The sequence below is a fragment of the Anomalospiza imberbis genome, unplaced genomic scaffold (genome assembly GCF_031753505.1).
Source record: "Anomalospiza imberbis isolate Cuckoo-Finch-1a 21T00152 unplaced genomic scaffold, ASM3175350v1 scaffold_1301, whole genome shotgun sequence".
Taxonomy (NCBI): Eukaryota; Metazoa; Chordata; class Aves; order Passeriformes; family Viduidae; genus Anomalospiza; species Anomalospiza imberbis.
Genome location: NW_027099698.1, coordinates 1 through 18,922, shown reverse-complemented (window position 1 = coordinate 18,922; position 18,922 = coordinate 1). Strand labels below are relative to the sequence as shown.

The 18,922-nt window shown below is 48.9% G+C and overlaps 2 protein-coding genes across 2 annotated transcripts; both read right to left on the bottom strand.

The window, feature by feature from the left end:
• Nucleotides 1-7,031: 7,031 nt before the first annotated feature.
• Nucleotides 7,032-14,203, bottom strand: LOC137466034 (serine/threonine-protein kinase PAK 1-like). The gene is made up of 8 exons (XM_068177972.1): nt 14,022-14,203; nt 13,649-13,712; nt 12,894-12,942; nt 12,031-12,143; nt 11,285-11,402; nt 10,340-10,439; nt 9,693-9,889; nt 7,032-7,511 (listed from the first exon to the last, which is right to left on the bottom strand). Exons 2-8 carry the CDS (start codon nt 13,696-13,698, stop codon nt 7,200-7,202), a joined length of 939 nt encoding a protein of 312 aa, XP_068034073.1. The 5' UTR covers nt 13,699-13,712; nt 14,022-14,203; the 3' UTR covers nt 7,032-7,199.
• On the bottom strand, nt 14,019-18,656 carry LOC137466035 (golgin subfamily A member 6-like protein 22). The gene is made up of 5 exons (XM_068177973.1): nt 18,552-18,656; nt 17,074-17,205; nt 15,715-15,849; nt 15,102-15,437; nt 14,019-14,677 (listed from the first exon to the last, which is right to left on the bottom strand). The coding sequence occupies exons 2-5, from the start codon at nt 17,203-17,205 to the stop codon at nt 14,444-14,446; spliced, it is 837 nt and encodes a 278-aa protein (XP_068034074.1). The 5' UTR covers nt 18,552-18,656; the 3' UTR covers nt 14,019-14,443.
• Nucleotides 18,657-18,922: the final 266 nt, after the last annotated feature.

The window sequence follows — 18,922 nt, the reverse complement described above, 5'->3', positions numbered from 1 at the left end:
CAGAATCCCCCCCAGCGCACAAAAAGGGCAGGAAAGGTTGTGCAGGACTGTCCTTGCTTGCTGGAAAGAGAGAAAATGAGCAGGGCTTCTCCTCCTAGCAAACCATCAAACCACAAGTAGCAATTGTCACCTCCTCAGGCGGCTGAATCACTTGGATGCAGAGAGGGGATGTTTGGAAGAGAAACAGCCCTTGTGGTGAGCACTGTCCTGTATGGATCTGTAGAAGTGGTCCTGAAGGTCCCTCACGAGCCTCCCGTTGTCCAGGCTAAAGCTCCCTCAGCACCTCCTCATTGGCCTTGTGCTCCACACCCTTCCCCAGCTCCCGTGTCCTCCTGTGCACGCGCTCCAGCCCCTCAAGGCCTTTCTGCTTCACAGGGCCCCACAACTGGACACAGCACTCCCAGCTGTGCCCGCAGCGCTGCCCAGCCCAGGGGGACGGTCACTGCCCTGCTCCTGCTGCCCCACTGTTGCTGGCACAGGCCAGGATGCCCTTGGCCTTCTTGGCTACCTGGCCACGCGCTGGCCCACCTTCAGCTGCTCTTGACCGGCACCCCTGGGTCCTTTTGGCCCACTGGGCTCCCTCACCACAGAGTTGCCCGTTTGACTTCAAATACAGCATCCACAATTTTACATTGTCCTTCTAGTTCTACAACCACATCTTGTCAGGTAGTAGCATGAAGTTTGATAGGAATAAAAATCTAGGTCACTGTGACTTGATTAAAATGGGCTAATTCAACTCTACAGGAAATTCCTCATTTAAAGTATTCATCCCTGTCTGGTGTCAGTAAGCAATGTTGTCTCTGCAAACTGTGTTTGTTGGTATTCAAGCTCTGCAATGGAAATTAGAAAATATCCAGATATGCCTTTGTGTTTGTTGCTGAAGGCATGAAAATGGATTTTCTGTCGGCCTGCATGGCTGGCCCTGTACAGTCTACTTGTTCTGGCTAAGCTCACAGCTTACTCTACAATACTTCAACACCAAGAACATGAAATGTTCCTTTCTCACTCACCTTAGGATCAGCACCGCTGAAGACATGCTTCAGGTGACCTGTAGTGGGCAAGGGAAAATGAACCAGATGCTGTGAGAAAATTGCCTGGGCTGGTGAATCCCACAGAACAAGCAACGCAAACAGAGAGTATTTTCCGTTTCACAACATCCCTCCAGGAGACACATTTCATTCACACAACCAGCAAGAGATCAGGACAGTATTCTTGGTTGTGCCTACACTTTGGCCTGTTTAGCCAGTAAATGAATACAAACATGGTCAAGAAAATGCAAATTGTTCTTTAACACCCAATGCTCCTGTTCTACCAAACACATAACACATCTTTTTAAAATCCTCTCCTTCCAGCACCTTTTTTTGTTTGTTTTTTTTTTTTTTAATCAGTTGTATGCACTAATGCTCATTATCTTGCTGGACACATTTGCCCAGAAAAGCTTCCCCAAAATTCCACTGAGCTGTGGCAGCTCTATTGTGACACAGCACAGCAGCAGCTCCAGGGCTCAGGAGCAGACACTCACTGCTTTGGAGTTTGCATTCCATGGCAAAGGGAATCACTATTTTAGCACTCAGTCAAGGGTCCAATTAGACAGTCAAATCCTTCCATGACAAAATTTAGAATGAAAGAAGCTTTCCGTGAATTATGGGAACACCTGCAGAGTTTTTAGGACGCCTTCCAAGAAGGTTCTCCAGTTTACATTTTCAAAGCTGTCTTGCTTGTCCCAGCAAACTGAGGAAATGACAGACTCTGCTGCCTCGGACTCTCCCATGGAGAGAACAGAACCCCTGCGGGTTCCTTTGCAAATGCTTCCCCTGTGGCTACAGACACCCCCTTGTTAGCTGAACGTCTTGACAGGAGCTTTACCAAACCAGCGGCACCCTAATGCTCTTTCTGTTTCAAAATAACTCAGTCACTAAGAAAGAGCAGAAAGACATACAAAAGCCAGGTTCTGTTACACCCAGGGAAAACCTCTACTTACGTGCCAGGTTAGTCAGGTAATAGCTGGAATAGGAAATGCCGTAAACAGTGAAAAAAGCAGCAGCAAGTTCCTCAATCATTGTAGCACTGCTGTGCAGATTTGCTCCAACACTAGAAAAAACAAGGCTCTTGTCAGTGTGCAGCTGCCCACAGACAAACGCCTCAACCAGGAGGATGCTCCTGCACTGAGCAAGCCCTAGGACTGCTCTGAGGACACTGAGGCCTTCCGTGCACCAAGTCAACCTTCTGATGTCACCATGACCACATGGCAACCATGCCCTGACATCACAACGCAAACACTCGATATTGGCCTGTGAATTTATGCAAAGCAATAACCAACCTTCGCACAGCAAACGCCCAATAGCCTGCGAAGTTCTCCTCTGTCACAAAGCAGCACAAATTCCACTCGTGGGCCAAACCCTGTTGTTCAAGGGATCCAAGAGTAACTCCAAGAGCGCACCAAGCACCTACAGCCTGTACCCCAACTGAGCACTCAGCTGGGACCCAAGCAAAGGGAGCCAGACCAAGAAAATAGCCCAAAGCACTGCACATCTGAGAAATGACCCTCACTTTTAAAACGTCAAAGGTTTATTAAACCTTAACAAAGCACTGAACAAGGAAAAATTGCAGCACTGGGAGTCTCTATGACCATTACGAGCAGCTCATCTACAAAACGGATCTCTGCCTTGTATACCCTTTAGCCCCTCCAGAGTTTTGTCAGTCAACCCTTTCTCTGCCGTCCACTGGTGGAGATTCCTTTCTTACATCTTGACTGGAGGTCAGGTGTTGTTACACCGCGCCTGCTGGTCACAAGCCGGCCCGCCCCAAAAGCCCTGACTACCAAGGCTATTACAAGGGGGAGGGGAAATAGAACTATGGCAGGATATATTACAATAACATCACTATACATTTTAACATCCACATAATATCTATCTCTCAATTGTGAGAGCCAACTATTACATTAATCATCTATAACACACAGAACCAGGAGAGAACGCACTGTTGGCATAACAGCTGAAATAATTCCAAACAAATCTCCCACATATTTGCACGTTTATTGGATATGCCCAGGGCTCCTGAGTACGTACATCTCTGCCTTTATTCCCCTTTGGGAACAGTCAAACTGGCAGCATCTGCCTGCCCGCAGGAGCTGCTCCAAGCTGGGAATGCGACTGGCGGTGCGGATTTCCAGAGGCTTCTGTGTCCCAGGAGAAGCCAAGGCAGGAGCGGGTTGAAAGGTGTTGGTGCTGCTGCTGCTGCTCTGTGCCAGAGAGCCCCGGCTGGGCAGGGCACGGTGCCCACGGTGCTGCGGGCTCTTTCTCCTGCCAGAGCAGGGCACACCTGGGAACAAGGCATGGCAACTTGTGGGGAAACCAGAGGGTGTGTGGGGGCTGCATTGCTCTGCACACACCCAGGCCACCTGTGCCACAGAGTTCTGGAGCCTAAAAAGATAAAGCAGATGGAAATAGCTGGAAAAGGTTTCATTTTGACCTTTCTTACCTGTTCACAGAAGTTGCCAAAATGAAAGTTACCAAGCAGGGCCTGATCCCTGCTGCCAGCTCAGGGTTAGAAAGGAGGCACTCGTTTATTTCAGTACTCGGTGCATAGGGAATCACTTCCCTAACACTTGCACACCCAGCAATCCCACTTACTAGTTTGTATCCATGGAACTAGGACATATTCAATACTTAGCTGAAACTTACAGGCTAAACATTACTCCAAATTATTTGACATATTTAAATCATTTCTCAGAATTTACTGACATCAGAGTAGGAGTATCCTGTAGGTCCCCGGTGGTCAGTGCCACAGGTTCAGGAGGAGACCCATGCACAAAATAATCTAAGACACAACTGGGCTTGCAAAGCAAATTTATTCCATTAGTTCCAGTAGCAAATAATACATACCAAGCCCTGGATTCCTAAAAACCCACTGAGCAGGAGAGGGAGATGGAGCGTGGTGCTTGGTGGCAGGGGAAGGTAGGCAGTGCACTTCCAGGACATCCCCTGGATCAAAACGGTGTGCATCTCGTCCTTCTCACCCCTCCAGCCCAGAACCAGGCCTTATATCTCCTGCACAGGAGCAGAATTTTCCCAGTCACAGCATCAGCTCACACATGGCCGGCACGTCAGATGAGGCCACGATGGCTCACCATACCGACTCCATGCCAACAACAGCTCCATTATGCATTGTTCCCCTTTCAAACCTTAACTGCCCACCGATTGACCAATGCCTTGTTTCTCTTTCAAGGGTCATGTTCCCACCCATTAAACAATACACTTTTCTTCATTGTCTTGTCAACCTGCTCAACCATGGCTCAAATATGGCAGGGCCTCGGACACGACTCAGGTTCCTGACACAGGCGCTTGGGAAATATTCCATTCCTCAAATTCTCCTTTGCTGGTCAAGAGCCTCCTAAAAACACTTTCTTCCCTTTGAATGCATTCCAGATACCTTCTTAGCAGGACCACTCTCTTTATTTTCAAGGCTAAAATAGCCACTCGCACCCATTAGGCACTGCAATGGGGCAATACAGGGTTCAGCCACACCTGTTAAAGCTAAAGGAATTCTCCAGACTAAGCCCTATTTGTTACACTTAACGCCTCTCCTTCCTATTTTAGAAATCAAACACAAGCATTTCATCAATACACCCTGCGAGTGTTCTTGCTGAGGGAAGCCACATTGCTGTGTCAATAAAGCAGCCAGGACTAGGTTTCTTCGTGCAGGGAAAGCCAACTCTTTATTCACATAACTCCTTTTTATACCGTTTTCACAGGCCTCGTGTTCAACTCCAATTGCCTGGTCATTTTCTTGCCAAACAATTCATTGCTTAGAAGGTGGTTTTGTGTGGACGTGCTAAGACTCCCTCTTCTACTCATGTGTTTACATTTTTCCTTTGTGGACTCTCATCGGACAGATTTCTTGTTTATTCCAGAAGCAAACTGTAATAACTGCAGTCATTCTTATGATTTTTCACATGGGAAGTTAGCTAGCTGCACGTAGAAGACATAACAGGCCAGCTGGTCATTTTTAGCAGAGCAAGGCCTGATTTTATAAGGCCTTTCTTTCACAATGCCCCTACCTGTCTGCAACACATTGTGACTTTCTTTCAGAAAATTATTGAAGAAAATACAGATTGCCTACTGCAATTGTTCTGCTCACTTCTAAATCAGTTTGCTACTCAAGCAAAACCCTCAGGCACGTCCCCGATTCCCTCTCTCCCAGCAGCTCAGAGCTGCGTTGCACAGCGCTTGCTGTGCGCCAGAGAGCACAAAGCCGGCTGGCCTGCTGGCCCTGAATATTTCTGCCAAACGCTCTGCATTGCACACCTTTGCTCTGGCTCAGTGCAGAACTGCAGGAGCGCAGGCGCTTCCTCCCAGAGCTGTGTGAGGCGCTGGCTCCTGCAGACGGGACCTGACAAGCTGTCACTGCCTCCCGCTGGCCGCGGGTCCCCTGGCAGAGCTGCCGTGCCTGAAGGACGCTGCCCTGTGCTCCAGCCTGCCCAGCAGCCCGGCTCCCTCCCCCGGTGCCCAGAGTGCTGCACACACTGCTAACCTTTCCTTTCCCAGGAGCCACAGGGCAGCCGGCAGAAGAGTAGGAAAGCTCAGCCAGGCCACCGGCCCTCGGCTGCCCCTCGCCTTTCTCTGCCCCGCGGCAGACTCCAGACGGCCAATGCCTCCGGTCGGGGCTGTGCCCAGCAGGGCTCCGCTTCCCCTCGGGAGCAGCCAGCTGCCGCTTGGGCTCTGAGAGCGGAGGATGTGCCCGGTGCCAGGAAGAGGCCTGCAGGGCCGGGCTGCCGCCTCCTGCAGCTACAAGGGTCCCCTGGCAGCCTGCCTGTGCCGAGGCTCAGGCTGCTCCGGGCTCTGCCGGGGCTCTGCTGCGGCTCCAGCCCGGGCAAGGCCGGGCCCGCTCTCACCTCACAGTCGCTGACAGCTCTGCACCGGAGGAGACCTTTCAGAGCACCCTCTCTGATCTTTCTGCTTTCTCAGCTGAGCAGGGCTCTCCTCCAGCCAAAGACATTGCACTTAGGGACACAAGTCCAAGTGGCAGGCGCCCAAATGCTCTCGGGTCACAGCTGAAGGCCTGCATCAGCACAGGGTGTTTGGACTGCCCCACTCCCCCTTTGGTTTTTCCTGCAAATGCCATTGCCCTTTCTGCCTCAAACAGAAGTACCACAGCAGGGCAAAAACAGACCAGTGGGCCGTATTCCAAAGGCAGCGTGGTCTGAAGAGGATGAATGAAGGAGAGCCTTCCCCACTTTCACACCGTGCCAAAGACTCCCTAAGTGTCCCTTTCCACCTTTAAGAAACAACAGGCAATTCAGAAGGAAACCTTGAGGTTATTCACGGAGTGAGAAAGAAGGGAATCTTCAAGGTGAGTTGTGGTTTCAGAAACTTTATTCATTTCCAATGCTACTGTTCCCTGTCCTATTAGACAATCCTACCCTAACACTAACCCTAACCCCGATCTACAATCCTAGTCGAAGTAAATGGTAATGGTCCTGATGTGATTATCACATTCTTCCTTCTCTTCCTTCTCCTTCCTTCTCCTTCCTCTTCTTCACTGAAACAATCAGTGGCACCAGGCTGGACGCAGGCTCAGCAAATGTTACAAATGGATGCTGCCCAAAGGAAAAAAAAAAAAAATCAACAAAAACCAATGAACCATGAGTTTCCAAGCTCAGTATTTCACAGGATTCCTCTGGCTCCTAGAGAGATGCAGAAAGAGCTACTACTCTTAATTAATTGCTCTACTTCAATTCTTTTGCCATTAGATAAAACAGAACACCCCACCAAATTACGAACAGGGCGACAGAAAAAGCCAGAATACAGAACACCTGTCCTCTAGAGAAATGCGGAGAAATGCGGAGAGAGGTGGAGTTACTCAGCTTTGTGAAGAATAGGCCCCAGGGAGACTTTATTGCCACTTTCTGAGACTTCAGAGTGGCTTTGAAGAAAGTGGAGGACCTCTTTTTTTTTTTAGGGCCAGTTACAATAGAATATGGGCAAATATTTTTAAACAAAATGGGGATCAAGTCAGACTAGGTCTGAGGAAGAACTTGGTTACTCGCAGCATGGTGCAACCCTGGCACAGCTTGTCCCAAGAGCTTGTAGGTGCCCCATCCCTGCAGGTATTCCAGGTCAGGTGGGAAAGGGCTCTGAGCAACCTGATCTCTTTAAAGATGTCCCTGCTCATTGCAGGACACTTGGACCAGATGACCTTCACAGGGCCCTGCAAGCCCAGCCCAGACTAGGATTCTTCACCGTTTTCATTTGAACAGCACCAAGAGTGGAGGTGAGGAGGAACGGGGGCTCATCTGATGCCTCGGACCTCATTGGAGGAGGAGTCCATCCCTCGGACACTGTTTCACCTGCAGCCCCTTTACATTTTACCTGCAGGAGCTCCTTGGCAGACCAGCGCCGTGCCTGGTCTGTCTGCAGGCAGCAGCTCAGGAAGTCGCGCAGGCAAGGTGAAAATAGGTTGGGCTGCTGCAGCAGCTTTGGTGTCCCTCTTGTGGCTATCAGGAGTTGAGGCTGGGGAAAAGGAAACACGAGGCTCCAGTTGCTTCTTTCCCATCTGTAACTGCTCTCCCAGATCCCGTTGTTTAAGCTCCACTCTGCAGGGCAGTTTCTGCCCTGGCAGAGACCCAGAGATGACTTTCCTTTACCAACCAAAATCCCAAACCCCGATGCAGCCACAGCTTTTCCAGCCTTCAGCATTCAGATCTTGCCTTGGCAGCTGATTTCATTGACTGACCCAGTTGGTGGGAGCTACATCAGCAAAGCATGTTTCCTTCTCTGAGGATTTGCACCAGCTTGACAGGTTTTTCAGAAGAGAGACTCTGCTACACTAACTAACTCTACTATTTCCAAGGATTAGTACATGAAAGGCATCTCTGCAGTGCTTGTTGGTCCCTTAAGCACAGTGGTCATAAACCAAAACGCATTGAGCTTCTTTTGTCCTCTTCTAGAAAGCAGTGGTACGTGGAAGGCAAGAAAGGAAATCCGCCAGGTATTCCTCAGGTAAAGAAACAAACATTTGGAATCTCTTATTCAACACAGACACTTGAAGATGCCTGCACAAATGTATTGGGATGAAAATGCCTGCTTGGGCACACAGGAGCCACCCGCAGCTCTGTCTCTCAGCAGCAAGTTTCAGCTTCTTTATGGGGCAAAAGGAAATCTTTTCAAGGTCAAATCAGAAGAAGTGCCATCCCTATGGTCACCCTCTGCTCATTTGGATACTCAAGTCAATGCATTAATGGTGTCCCCATCGCAAAAAGTGTCGGGTAAGCAATGGGAGGTTTTGGCAGGCTCTCCAAGACACCAGGCTGCAGCCTGGTCTCCATAAAAATGCCCATCACAATACTAACAGCTCTGTGCTGGTGGCACTGAAATAGATGGTGACCGCAAAGACTTTGTTATTATCCTCTTCAACCCAGAGGAAAATTTCCAAGCCTAAAACAGCAAACACACTCCCTTTGAGTATAAATAATGATGTCAGCTTTCTTTCCTGCAGTCGGAGAAAAACACATCCTAAACTTACCCAGGCCACCCACACGCGTGACTGAGCAGTGTACAGATGATTTGAAAGCCTGAAAGTTTTGAAGACCCACAGGATTTGGAAAAGATGCTAGAGTATGGAGGACAATTGATGTGCTGTGGTTAATAAAAGAAAAAGAAAGCAAAACTGTGGGGGAAGATGAAACAGGAAAACCTTCTAAATATGATTGCCTGGCAAAAGATTTTTAGAATATGGAAACTATAAGCGAGATTGACATGAAAGCAAGCTTTGAGATAGTTACTAGCCTTAGTTACTGAACAACTGGAAAACAATGGTATGGCTGGCTGAAGGTTTTGATTAAACAATACCCTCTGCTTGCAGACAGGTCCAAGGGTCAGAGCAGACCCTACTAGCTTGGCAGAAGGGGTCCAAAGAGTAGTTTTTAGCGTTTAAAATGTAACACACTATGGTAATGTAGTGATTCTTATAGGCGGTAGGTGAATGCTATAGGATTTGTATCTTGTACTAGATTGGTTAGTGAAAATTAGAACATTCAGCACAGAAGAAGATTTATTGTATTGTAAGGGGAACTTCCTCGCTTTTTCGGGTCTCTCTTTCAGACTCCCTATTCGGGCCTGCTCCGAGCTGAGGCTGGCAGCTCCAAACAGGGCCCCTGCACCCACGCCCTTTGCAGTAAACCAAAAGTTCCAAGACCTGGCTTCAAAGATCTCTCGTCTCCATCCACCCTGACCATCCTACCCACCGTCGCTCCTACACAAAACTACTTGGGCGTTGCTTTGGTGGTTGTTCTCTTTTCCTTTTGCTTTTCCTTTTCCTTTTTCTATAAAATTGAAAATGGGAAGGTCTAACCTCCATTTCTCAGGCTATTTATCAAATGTCTAACCTCTCCACTGAAAAATTCTTGTCCTTCAGAGACAGAGCTCCAGCAGGGTTCAAAAAGCAAATGAGAAATGCCAGGCACGACTGGAGGCCAAAACGGCAGGTTTCTGAACTGGTTAGGTTTCTGAACTGCCCCTTCCCTTCTGATGCAACCAAATCAACAGCAGATGCTGATGTGCTACAGGGACATTTTTAGAAGGGGACCTTGGTGGAAGTGGTGCCAGCAGATGGCAATGGGATTTTGTCCAGTGGCACACAGAACATGGGACAGGTGAGAAAGACAGCGGGATCAGTGAGTATTTGGACCTTACCAAAACAGGAGTTTCACTCCAGTAAGGAACTTCTTGTTCCACCATTTCGATGCCCACGATTCCAAAAGACCATATGTCCACCTTGGGGCCATATGCTTGACCTGTCACCACTTCAGGCGCCATCCACCCAGAAGTGCCGGCCACTGAGCTCCGTCTACTCTGCTCAGGGGTGTGCTGAGCAAAGAGGCCAAAGTCAGCTGTGGAGAAAAAAACATACCATGAAAGCCAGCTCAAGTTAGGAAATCAAGCAAAAGAGTTCCCCACTCTCAGTCTAAGAATGTGCTGTTGAATCTCCTGGAGAACTGTCCATGCTCAGTTTCCTTGGGGCTTTAGCCAAGGAAGTATGAAATTGGCCACTTCCAAAATATCCCGGGTTTTTTAGCGCTGCTCACAGCAGTGGCCTTTATTCCCCTGAAGCTTTACATTGTAGCTCCCTCCCTCTGGAAGGGACACACACTGAGCAACGCCACTCTTGACTTCTCCTGGTCCCTTATTTATACCTCTGTGCACGTTGCAACTGTGTCATCAGCTCACGGCGGGGGGCCCTGCACTGCCACCAGCACCATTTCTGGGGAGCTGGCAGTCGCTCAAAGCAGCCCCACACCCCACATCCCTGGAATGCTGCACCTGACCAAGAAGATACTGACCCAGCTTGACAGAGCCGTCGGTTCTGAGAAGGATGTTGCTGCTCCTCACGTCTCGGTGGATCACGTGGTTTGAGTGAAGAAAATCCAGTCCCTGCAGGCACTGAGAGAGAAAAGAGAAACAGGAGGGAAAAATTAGTGATGTGATTTCAACACGCAAGTAAGGAAACAGCTCTAAAGATTCCCTCTGCAGGGGAATGGCGAGTAATGGCAGAACACAGTGCCATTGAGAGGAAGAGCTTGCTGCTGCAACACTTGCAGAGCGGGACCTTTCTAAGGAAAGGCATGTCAGCTTTGGAAAGAGCAACAGCACCTGCTGTTGTAGACTGCCCCCTGCAAACCAGCCAGGATGACTGCTGCTGCAGTGGATGTGCTTTCTGCATGCCGAGGACAAAGGAGGGTTTTGCCAAGAAAGAAAAAGTCCCTCCCTTTGGTGTGAAGTGGATCGCTTTGGGGTGGGAGGCTGCATGACAACGGTTTTGCTGCTGGCCTCAGCACAGGCTTGGAAGTATCACATCAGTTACCTTCCTGTAGCAAAGAGCATCTTGGCTGCACTACGGTCCTTTTCAGTTGAGGACTGTGAGAAATGAGTCTCTCTTTTTTTCTTTGCTGATCATTTCAAATCCTGCCACCAGCACCTTTGCTTTTACAGGCAAGAAATGCAGTGCAGACAGGCTCGAGACAACAGTTTAGGGAGGCAAGGTGAGAACAGCAAATACAACTACATGAGGCAGAGTGAGAATACAACAGCAGGAGATATGAGTACACGAACTGAGTACAATGAGTGCAGGGGCACTGGCAGGCAGTTCACTTGAGATGCTTTTACTTGCCCGTAGCATACCAGCAACACAGAAACAAAGCTTGGAACATGAAATCACTCCAGGTCTGAGCCCCTGTTTCCCAGACAATCCTGCCCAAGCCCTTGGCAGCACAGGTGGGATTGCTGACCTCCCGACTGATGGTTGCCATCTCGTCTTCACACAGGTAGGTCTTGCTGATGACATCGCTCAGAGTGCCTCCGTCCATGTACTCCACGACCAGCCAGAATTGCTTATCCACAAGGTAGCTGGAAGAAGGAAACAAGAGCATGGAGATAAACGTGCATGGCTGGGTTGTTTTCTTGATTGATTCTTGTTTCCGAGTCCCTTTGTGACAAGGACAGAGTAAAAGGAATAGACATTCCCTCTAGGCTGCGCATTGTTTGCAATCTGTCTCAGGAAGAAAGGCACAGCTGTGAAAAAGGAGATGTCTTAAATAGCCAGCAAGTAAAAACTGCAGTTTAGGAGCAGATAAAAAAACCTGTCAAACTGTGTGTTTCTGGAAATAAGCACCTAGTCTTCCTGGCATGCAAAGCAATGGAAAAGAGGGGACACAATCCAAGGGAAATCCATGTTAGTTTGTCTGGGCGGAAGAGGACTCTTGAAAAAAATCAAGCCCCAAAACAATGCGGTGGCTGTGAACTTACAGGCTATTGATTTAGTAAGATATGACTGATGCAGGTTTTTGAATAATTTCAAACCATGTGCACCAGGGAAGACTCATGCAGACAAGATGCACTCTCTTCCCATCCACTGGAGATGAGCAGAGCAACAATAATTATCCAATAATTACAGCTCTCTTTTCTGCCAGTGAACAAAAGTGGAATTTTACCTTGCATGTTTGCAATATGTAAACAAACATTCACGACAACTCACCTGTCTAAATAGTTGACCAGGTGGGGATTCTTATTTGTCTTCATGACCCTAAGTTCATTGACTTTTAGTTCCTTCTTCCTCAGTCCTTGGAGATTTATTTTCTTTATGGCCACCTAAAATGACACTGAAAATCAGTAACTTTGGAAGTTGGTGGCACAAGACCACAAGGCACATGGAGCGAGTGATTTTGCAATGACACAACTGAGCTGTGCCAAACTGCCTTGCGATTAGGCATTGCAATAATTAGGAAGTGACATTGCAACAGCCCGTTTCTCTGCTCCCTTGGAGGCCAGTTACAGGACACGTGGCCACTGAGGCTTTGCCTTGTCCACTTGGCAACAGAGGTGTCTCAACTATCACCCACAAACTTGTGAGCACACTCCCTGACACTTTGCATGGGATTCAGAAGAAGTAATCCATGCCTTAATACTCTGTGGATACATCTTGGGCTATGGGCAGGGCTTAGGGCTTTTAGGGACACCTTGCAGATCTCTCCCTATGTGCAGTTCTGAAGTGCAGCACTGCAGGTGGCTAAGGAACTACCAGTAACTATCAGATGTATTTGCTGGCAGCCAGAAATGAGAATTCAGGACTCTGAAGCTGTAGCCCCAAAGAACAGTGAGATGCTCAAAGGTACCACCTTTGTTTTAGCAATTGAGAGCAAATGGGCACATCCTTCTCTGAAAGGAACTGCTGCCCTCTCTGCCTTCCTTCTGGCCGCTGAGAAGGACAAAGACTATCCCAAATGCATTTTGCAGGCTGGTACCAGTCTGTGCTTCTTTTGCCTTTTCAGCACAGCTCTACTCAAAGCTCCAGCTGCAGCTGCTCACACCAGAGGGTCTGCGGGGGATGTTGACATTTACCTGTCCTACTGTGGCATTGTCAAATGCTCTGCAAACATCTCCAAAAGTCCTAGAAACAAAAAAGCAGCAAAGAAAGAGGAAGCCATTTAGATCTTGCAGTGAAAGCCAGCCCACAGAGGAGATCTCTGCTGTAAATGCCTAAAACCTGCAGGATGCAGGCGAGCTCTGCCAGAAGGCAGATGATGCATCTTCCTCTCAAGTGCATTGGCACTGGGCCTGTCCCTGAAGCATTGCCATTTACTGCCTCAGCTCCTAAAGAGAGCTCCTTCTTTCATCTCGGGTTTCAGTTCTAAACTGTGCAGTTTTTATCCTGACCATGTAGTATTTCCGTCAGCAATCCTTTGGAAAGGAATTGTCCTGAGAACTGTTATCTGACAGCTATCAGGGAGCAGGTTGCTCTTTCAGGCAAGCAAGTTTCTTTCCCTTTTATTAGTGTGGCTGTATGATTTGGAGATATACCAAAATGCTAAGGAAATTAACACAGAACTGTCCCACACTTGGGAGACAAGGAGATCTTCCAGGTCCTGTTCCTTGCTGCAGGCAAGACCTTGGCAGCACGGAGGTGTCTCTGACAATGCCTTCTGGGTACACTCACAAATTCTGAGCAGCACTGAGAAATGGGACAATCTACCCCCAGTGTCTGAACATGGGGATAGATGTCTGTTTGCAGGTGGCCTGACTTCACACTGGATAGATATTCCGCCAGAAAAACATCTGGCCCATGGTTGTGTAGAAGTAACTGTGGTTGGACTCACCCTCTGCCAATATATTCCAGTTCAGTGTATTTCATCATGGGATTTTCCATGTTCACTATTTTCCCTGAGGGAAACAAAATGCAAGATGCTCACTTTAAAGCAGAGATCCCAGCTTCCAGGAGATACAAAAGGCAGACCCAGAGCCTGGAGCTTTGAACCCTTTGTGGTCGGCTCCTGGGTAACCACAACAACCAGGCAGACAGCTCTGCAGCACAGGTGGCCAGCACAGAGACTGATTTTCTACAGCATTTCCTGTGGGGAAATGTCTCTAAATGTCCCTGGGACACCAAACTCAGGAAAAGCATTTGGTACAGCTATGCTGACACCTGCACACGAGACACTGTCCCTCAGACAAGAAATACAGCAGACGTACTCAGTAGCTCCAGGGAGTCACCCTTGATCTCCTGTTGCTGAGCAGCAGCTGGGTGAGCACCGGAGATGAACAAACTGCCCCGGCTCCACTTCTCAGGCTGGGGAGCAAAGGCTCCTTTAGACAATGGTGCTGCTGCAGCAGGTTTGGTGACAAAGCCCTTGTAGATCTGTGACAAGAAATGAGTTTATGTCAGAAAGGTGGCTGGCAGAGATTAGCCTGAGATCCCATTTCAAATGCAAGCCCTTAGGAAGGTGCTGTCAGCCACATGCAGGGCTCTTAAGTGGGTTTTTTCTGATGTCCACTTCTCAAACTGGATGGGTCAAAACCAAAGGCTAGTTCTACTCGAGTTCATGGCCAGATTCATGTTCCATTGTTATGGATTTTCTGAAGGATCACTGCCACAATGACCATTCTACTTCCTCTCAAGGATTCCTTTCCCCCTCCAAGGGCTTCAGACACACTTGCATCTCCTTGTTCAAATGTTCTGCCTCCTCCCACTGGGTCCTCTTTTCCTGCACCATCTTCAGGTCATGCTCAACCTGTAGCACCTTTGGTGGGGACAGTTCCTGTGCCTCACGCCAGCCTCGGGGTTCTTCATTGCCACTCATTTGCTGGAAGTCTTTGCTGACTGCCTGGTGAGATGTCAACACTTGCACCTCAAGTCAAACAGAACAAAGCAGTCAGAGACTACAGCTTGTCCCTGTCAGTCAAGAGTCATTGACTGTGAGGAAAGGGGAAGAACAGATTTACAAGGGATACAGACAGCTTGTTTCAATCCTCCATCTGGGTCACCATATTCCCCTGTAAAAACACCTCAAGAAACAAGGAGAGCAGGAACAGGCCAGGAGGAATCAATTTGGATGACTGCTGGCCAAAAGGCCAAAGGACAAGTCCCACTGTCCAGGGCAGCAGTTGAGATTCAGCACACCAGGAAATGTCCTTCAGAGTGACTGTGATACACACTACAGCAGGATGGCACTCAGAGGCATCACCCCGCTCCCTGCTGCTCTGCAGTGCAAAGGTAAGAAGGGCACAAACCACCAGTTTGGTGACTGCAGTGGCTATCCCTCTTTCACTCACTTGCTTTTGTAGAGCCTGAGGGAGGAGATTAAGTTTTTCTCTGACGATTTTCATTTCTTCCTCCTGCCTCTTCTCCCTTGCCTTGATCTTAGCCTGAGCTTTCTGAAACTCCGAGTCCAGCTGTTCCTTCAAGTTCCGTAAAATACAAGAGAGAGGATCTTTCATGAGTGGAGTGGCTGCCACTCTTTCACTCACCTGGTTTTGTTGATCGCCCCTCTGCTGGTGGAGATTCATCTCCTCTTGAATTCTTCTCATGTCATCCTGGTTCCTCTTCTTCACTTCCATGATGGCCCTCTGAGCTTCGGGCAGCTCTGCTTGTGGCTCTGCCTTGAGCTTCTGTACACACAAATGCAGAGCAAGTGACTGGGAGCTGCCATCAGGCTCAGCTTTTTCCTCTTGCAGCCTCCAAATCACATTTATTCAGCCACTTCTTTCTGCTTCCCTACCCACATCTGCTTCCAATGAAACCCTCCTGTCCCAGTGCTGATCTCTGCAGATTCCAAGGCTCTGTGCTTTCAGTGCCTCTGGGACTCCTGGCCTCCTCAGCCCCAAGAGCTGTGTTTCATGCCCCTCTTCCTGCCCTTCTCTCTGACACCTGGCGAGTCAGGCTTACCTGGCCATTCTCCTGTGGCTCTTCCACCTGCTGCCTGAGCTGCTCTTCCTGCTCTCGGGCTGGGAACAGCTCTCCCTGAGTCTGGCATGGCATCTCTGATAAAGCAATCTGCTCCTGCTCTTTCTCTGGAAGGACCTGCACAGAAAGCAAGAGAAGATGGGTTTCAACTTTCCGTACGACATTTGTGGGCCAAGATTCAAAGTCTGATGGGCTCACACGTTCCCAAAGCACTGTGCTGCTGCTCTCCTGGGTCATTCTCTGCCCGTGAGGAGGCACAGATTCCAAAGTGACCCTGGCACTACAATCAGGGGCCTTTGGGGGCTGAAGCTCCAACAGCCTCTCAGGCAGCTGACAGGGAAGGTGTGGCATTTCTTAAGGGTCTGGTGAGGGCCTCCTTCTGCTTCTGCCATGCCCTGTTTGTCTTTCAGTATTGCCTGACACCCAGCCCAGTCCCACAGCTCCATCCTAGCTCTGCAGGTGGCTTCCTTTGTGAGATAGACAGACAGACAGACAGATAGATAGATAGATGGAGAGAAAGACAGATCTCACTCTTATAATCTCTCTTTACTCTCGTTTCTGTTGCTACACACATCAACCCTTGGTAGCCATTGCCCTGATCAGCAGCAATCCTGACATTGCTCTCCTGTTGCTTCAATAAACCACACTCCTGGGGAATCTGGAGCATTTAGGTCCTTATGGAATGCAATCAGATCCAGAGCATTTGCACTGGGAACGGCACTCTTGCAGCATCTGTGCTCGGCCAAGTGCTTCTCTTGGACTCGACAACACTGACTGTGCCAAAGGGGCTGTAATTAGAAATGAAGCCCAGACCCTCCAAGCTCCTCTGATCTCTGAGGACCAGCTGGCATGCAAGAGCATTAATTTCCTGCTCAATTCCCAAACACCATGCTTACTGATTGCCTGGCTGCAAAAAGGCACAGGTACTGTCAATATGAACGCAAAGTGCAAGGCCCCATTGACTGGTCTGGCACCAGAACAGCTCCTTCGGCACCAAGGCCGCTGCCCCAAACAATGTGTTCTCATGTAAAAATACTGCATCCACCAGAAATGCCACCTTGCAAAAGAAAATGCTAGCAGAATCTCAACAAGCGCTGGAAGAGGGCAGAAAAGATGGAGGAAAATCGCCTTGCATGGCTGAAAAAGGAGAAACTGAACAGGACTGCTCCTGATAACAAAGGAAGAAATCACAAGATGAAAGAGTCACCAAATCCAGCGTCAAAAGCACTTGGATGCAGTGACGGGATATCTGTCGAAGAACTAGCATTTGTAGTGAGCATTATCTTGTAGGGATTTATGGAAATCTGCCTAAAGACAGCACCACCCACCCCTGCCACTTACTCCCTTGGAGCCATCGGGCTCTGCTGTGACCACAGCTGCAGGCTTCTGGTTGTCTTGCTCGTTTTGCTCCTCTTTGGCTTCTTCTCCAGGAGCAGAGGGAGCCGGGGCAGAGACCGCTGTTGCTTCTGTCATCTGCGGCAAGAGAGAAGCATGAAGGACAGGCCGTTACCTATCGTTTATAACCTCCTTTCTCCTCGGATCTACAACCACCTCTTCTAAGGAGAAATCATCAACTTTGTTAGCAATGGGATTCTGAGTCACTCCGACCCGATGAAAATAGGCTCATTCAACAGAACACTATTGGATGAACTCTACGAATTTGATAGTCCTCCCTGGCTGCTATCCACAAGCAACAGCGCCTCTGCACAACGGAGCTTTTAGCTCTTGAAAGCTCTGAAATGGAAAAGTAGGAAATAGCCAGCAAGGCCTTTGCAATTGCTGCGGCAGACATGGAAAATTAAAGTGGATCAGAATCCCCCCCAGCGCACAAAAAGGGCAGGAAAGGTTGTGCAGGACTGTCCTTGCTTGCTGGAAAGAGAGAAAATGAGCAGGGCTTCTCCTCCTAGCAAACCATCAAACCACAAGTAGCAATTGTCACCTCCTCAGGCGGCTGAATCACTTGGATGCAGAGAGGGGATGTTTGGAAGAGAAACAGCCCTTGTGGTGAGCACTGTCCTGTATGGATCTGTAGAAGTGGTCCTGAAGGTCCCTCACGAGCCTCCCGTTGTCCAGGCTAAAGCTCCCTCAGCACCTCCTCATTGGCCTTGTGCTCCACACCCTTCCCCAGCTCCCGTGTCCTCCTGTGCACGCGCTCCAGCCCCTCAAGGCCTTTCTGCTTCACAGGGCCCCACAACTGGACACAGCACTCCCAGCTGTGCCCGCAGCGCTGCCCAGCCCAGGGGGACGGTCACTGCCCTGCTCCTGCTGCCCCACTGTTGCTGGCACAGGCCAGGATGCCCTTGGCCTTCTTGGCTACCTGGCCACGCGCTGGCCCACCTTCAGCTGCTCTTGACCGGCACCCCTGGGTCCTTTTGGCCCACTGGGCTCCCTCACCACAGAGTTGCCCGTTTGACTTCAAATACAGCATCCACAATTTTACATTGTCCTTCTAGTTCTACAACCACATCTTGTCAGGTAGTAGCATGAAGTTTGATAGGAATAAAAATCTAGGTCACTGTGACTTGATTAAAATGGGCTAATTCAACTCTACAGGAAATTCCTCATTTAAAGTATTCATCCCTGTCTGGTGTCAGTAAGCAATGTTGTCTCTGCAAACTGTGTTTGTTGGTATTCAAGCTCTGCAATGGAAATTAGAAAATATCCAGATATGCCTTTGTGTTTGTTGCTGAAGGCATGAAAATGGATTTTCTGTCGGCCTGCATGGCTGGCCCTGTACAGTCTACTTGTTCTGGCTAAGCTCACAGCTTACTCTACAATACTTCAACACCAAGAACATGAAATGTTCCTTTCTCACTCACCTTAGGATCAGCACCGCTGAAGACATGCTTCAGGTGACCTGTAGTGGGCAAGGGAAAATGAACCAGATGCTGTGAGAAAATTGCCTGGGCTGGTGAATCCCACAGAACAAGCAACGCAAACAGAGAGTATTTTCCGTTTCACAACATCCCTCCAGGAGACACATTTCATTCACACAACCAGCAAGAGATCAGGACAGTATTCTTGGTTGTGCCTACACTTTGGCCTGTTTAGCCAGTAAATGAATACAAACATGGTCAAGAAAATGCAAATTGTTCTTTAACACCCAATGCTCCTGTTCTACCAAACACATAACACATCTTTTTAAAATCCTCTCCTTCCAGCACCTTTTTTTGTTTGTTTTTTTTTTTTT

Bases quoted from the DNA above. Each gene is read 5' to 3' on its own strand.
- LOC137466035 (XM_068177973.1), bottom strand. From the start codon at position 17,205: ATGACAGAAGCAACAGCGGTCTCTGCCCCGGCTCCCTCTGCTCCTGGA. The intron at 15,850-17,073 runs GTAAGTGGCAGG...CTTTCTGTGCAG, and splicing joins AGCCCGATGGCTCCAAGGGA to GTCCTTCCAGAGAAAGAGCA. The intron at 14,678-15,101 runs GTGAGTGAAAGA...GTTTGACTTGAG, and splicing joins CTCAGGCTCTACAAAAGCAA to GTGCAAGTGTTGACATCTCA.
- LOC137466034 (XM_068177972.1), bottom strand. From the start codon at position 13,698: ATGGAAAATCCCATGATGAAATACACTGAACTGGAATATATTGGCAGA. The intron at 12,144-12,893 runs GTAAATGTCAAC...GTGTCATTTTAG, and splicing joins ACAATGCCACAGTAGGACAG to GTGGCCATAAAGAAAATAAA. The intron at 7,512-9,692 runs GTAAGGTCCAAA...CCTTTTCCCCAG, and splicing joins GGAGTGAAACTCCTGTTTTG to CCTCAACTCCTGATAGCCAC.